Raw genomic sequence first — 3,909 nt, 5'->3', positions numbered from 1 at the left:
GTTAATGTATCTTGTTTGAAGATGTGAGCTGAATGCATCACAAATCATGTCAGTTCAAATGTCAGTACCTTAAAATATAACATCATTACAACATCCTTAAAATTATGTATTTTTCATCCCTTCCAATCAACTCTAGTATTGAAAGTTACCTGGTGAAGGTGTAATCCTTCAGATGGATACAGATTTGTTTCATTGAACACCTTCGCACTCTCTGCTGCAACAGCGGGAATTTCCTTGTGGGCACCACCAACTCCACACCCCATTGCCATACTAAGATGTCTGACCATGGCCTCATGGACTGCCAGGCTGAGCCACACATAAATTGGAGGAACAGCACCTTATTTTCTATCTTGGCAGTCTCCAACCATGTGGTATCTATATCGACTTCTCCAATTCCCATGAACTCACCTCCCCCTGTCTTTCTCTCTCTCCTTTATTGCTCTGTCTCCCTTCCTCCAGTTCTACATCCCCTTTCCTTCCTTTCTCCTATCAGTGAGCATCTTTCTCAGCCCCACTGTCTCTCAGATCCTTTCTATCCTTTCCTCAGTATCCACCCATCATCTGCTAACCTCCCCTTCCCCTCCCCCCAACCTTACTTGGGAGCCTGGCTGATTTTTTACACTCCTGACAACGAGCTCAAGCAAGTAATGTCGACTGCCTTTTACTTCATGTTCTGCTGAATTTTCCTTGATCTCTTGTGCACAGCATCTGTCGGTTTCTTGTTTGAATTGTTGGAGATTTCTCATACACATAAAATAACAAAGTGATAATTAGCAGGACCAAAGGGCTGGTTTCAGTGCTATAGAGTTTTATGCCTCTATGATTACTTTTCCTTTTTGCATCTTTTCACTCTCACCTCAATGCTTCCCCCTCTTTATTTTACTCACTTCATTTGACCTTAATTACACTGACCCACACTTCCTTTTCAACCCTCCCATGATTATTTTTCAACCTTCAATTTGATTGGTTAAGGAGATCTGTGTTAAATATAGCTCTCAAGTTCCAGATGCTTGTTTCTCCTGTAACGTAGATATTGACTTGTACTATCAGCAGTTTACTGCAAAAAATGTTTCATTTCTGGACTCCAATGGCCAGTGTGTTTGTGAGAGAGTGTTAGATGCTACAGGATGTTCTGCATCATCAGTCTGTAAACTGCTATATTACTTGCAGAATGAAATTAAGTTTAAAGTTTTCCCAGCAACATCTGGTCCTTGAATCTTAAAGATTGCTAGTATATTGAAGCATCATACCTAACTGTGACAGATTATGCTGTATTTTACATTGTATATAGAAATGTTTTAAAGGAGATAAATTGTGGCAGGTTTTATTTAGTGTAGGTTGCATACAAACACATCAAAACAGATTTCATTTAAAATACTGGAGCTCTGCTCAAGCCAGACAGGCTGGCTCCGAGTGCCTTTGCAAAAACTTTGAAGAATGCCTATAGGGACTTCATAAATGGATACCAAACCACTCTGATACAGCCAACAAGGACTCTCTCTATTGTGCTTCTGTGGAACGCTGATAGCCTTGGCCTCCTTGCTTAGGAAGTGCAGGACTACAGCCCCTTCCTGACTGTGTTGTGGGTCCAGGAAAGATCATATTTTTAAATAGACACTCTCTCTACAATTGGGCCATTGATATATAGTGGGGAGTGGTCCTTCGTCCACCTGAAGTCCACAATCATCTCCTTTGTCTTGTCCACATTGAGACTTAGATTGTTGCTCTTCCACCACTGCACAAGCCTTTCAACCTGCTCTCTGCAAGCCGACTCATCATTGTTACCGATGAAGCCAACTACCGATGTGTCATCTGCAAACTTGACGATTCTGTTGGAATTGAGTTTGGCATTACAATCATGAGCTAGTTGTGAGAACAGCGGCAGGTTGAAGTAAATTGATCAGGGGCAGGGAGACAATGAATTTACCGTATTTAAAAAAAAAATTGGGTTTGAAATCATCTGTTTCCCTCCCTCCTGCCATTAACACTTGTAAAGTGAATGTTGAAAGTGGCAGCTCAGAGACATCCCCTGCCAACTTTTGGCATGCCAATATGTACTTTTCACTTCCAGACTGCAGTGTTGACAGGCAGTGGTATGTTCTTGCCATTGGTGTCCAAGAAAAATATGATGTGTTGTTCTTCAAGCAGAATAGTTCAGCACAGACTGGATGAGCTGAGGGGCCTGCTGCTCTGCTCTATTGTTCTATTGTTCTATGCTTCTAAGCAGGGTGGCACAGTTAGCATAGAGGTTAGCAAAATACTAGTGCCCTGGGTTCAAATCCACCTCTGTCTGTAAGGAGTTTGTGCATTCTCCCCGTGACCCATGTGTGTTTATACTGGGTACTCCAGTTTCCTCCCACCATCCAACATACCGAGTTAGTAGGTTAATTGGCAGAAATGGCAGAAATTGGCTTTTGCCATGTTGTAAATGATTTAAAATTTTAAAATTACATTTTCTGCATTGACAAGTCCTCAGTTGCGTCTTAATCTGGTGAACATGGAAAGTTCAGGGAAGCTTGGAGGAGGTTTGGCTCATGGATCCCTATGCCAGCAAAGGAAAAATGGTTCCATTGCCTATGGGCACGTTGAGAGAAAGGAAGAAATTGAACTCCGACAAGGACACTTGGACTGGAGTCCAAAAGCAGATGAGGTCAGCAAATTCCACAAGCAAGTTGGTGTCAAATTTAGATCAATGCATTTGTTTGAACCCAGCTTGAGAGATTTGCAGGAGGACATAGCCTTGATGTTTGCTGCCCAGATATACACCCTGGAGAGCACAATCCATTCTTTCTGTGGGATTAGGTAAATGCTTGGAAAATGTATTTGGCTTCTCTATTTCAGCATAAAGTGAAATATGGGCTGGGGTTATAATTAAATAGTCTGTTAACTAAGTGCCAAATCAACTTTCCAAGAGAATGCCCTCTTCACCTCTTCAAATTCCTCTCTATAATCAATAGACTTTGGTGAAAATGGATACCTTGGGGATGGATTCATGGATCATTAAAAGAAGTGACCAGTTTAACAAGACTTGTTTCCAGAGAAGTACAAGAGGCTTTGTCAAACTTGTGTAGGAACTTGAAAGTCTCATAAGCCCCTTTCACACTTGCATCCTAGTATATCAGCCATTCAGTGTCCCAGGATAGGATTGGGGGTTTGGCCTTTCACACTAAGCTACTCCTAACCAGGACACTGAATGCTTTCACACTTGCAAGGGTTTATCCCTGGCGCTTGGTCTGTTCTACCTTTAATAGGAAGTGTCTCCAATGCAATTGTCCTTTTCGCACTTGCCTGATCGCAACACCAGCGTCTGCAAACACTGGGGATTGTACTAGGGGTCGAGGACGGCAATTCCTGGCTTGAGATGCCGGCATTGAACAGATTTTACTTTCACACTTGCCGCTTTAAAGGCCGATTGGTGTTCGATTCCTGGGATCACTGGCAAGTGTGAAAGCAGCTATAGATTCATGGAATAATACAGCATAGATACAGCCCCTATGGCCCAAAGCATTTACGCTAATCAAATTTGCCTGGATTTGGCCCACATCACTCCATACCTTTTCTATTTATGCACCTATCAATGTCTTTCAAATGGTGTAATTTTACCTGCCTCTACCACTTCCTCTGGCAGCTTGTCCCATATACCTAGTACCCTCTGTGTGAAAAACATGTCCCTCAGATCCCCTTTAAATCATTCGTCTCTCACCTTAAATTGATTTTCTATACTATCCTAACCCGGGTAAAAAGTCTGTGGTTATCCCTCATAATTTAATAACCTATGTATGATCACACCTCAGCATCCTTCACTTGAGGGAAAACAAGACCAGTCTGCCCAGTCTCTCCTTATAACTCAAGCCCTTATTAATCTTTTCTACACTCTCTCAAGCTAGTTATCCCATCTGTGAACCTCAT

General features: G+C 42.2%; 1 protein-coding gene across 1 annotated transcript in view; it reads left to right on the top strand.

Moving 5' to 3' along the window:
* The window catches only part of plcl1 (phospholipase C like 1), a 241,016-nt gene extending 239,149 nt beyond the window's left edge, over positions 1 to 1,867 (top strand). The window contains 1 exon segment of the mRNA XM_069936210.1: positions 1,718 to 1,867. Within this exon segment, the coding sequence (XP_069792311.1) occupies positions 1,718 to 1,867 (150 nt within the window).
* Positions 1,868 to 3,909: the final 2,042 nt, after the last annotated feature.

This window comes from Narcine bancroftii, chromosome 4 (assembly GCF_036971445.1).
Source record: "Narcine bancroftii isolate sNarBan1 chromosome 4, sNarBan1.hap1, whole genome shotgun sequence".
Taxonomy (NCBI): domain Eukaryota; kingdom Metazoa; phylum Chordata; class Chondrichthyes; order Torpediniformes; family Narcinidae; genus Narcine; species Narcine bancroftii.
The sequence above is the reverse complement of the archived record's forward strand: the minus strand, read 5'-3'. Positions and strand labels throughout refer to the sequence as shown.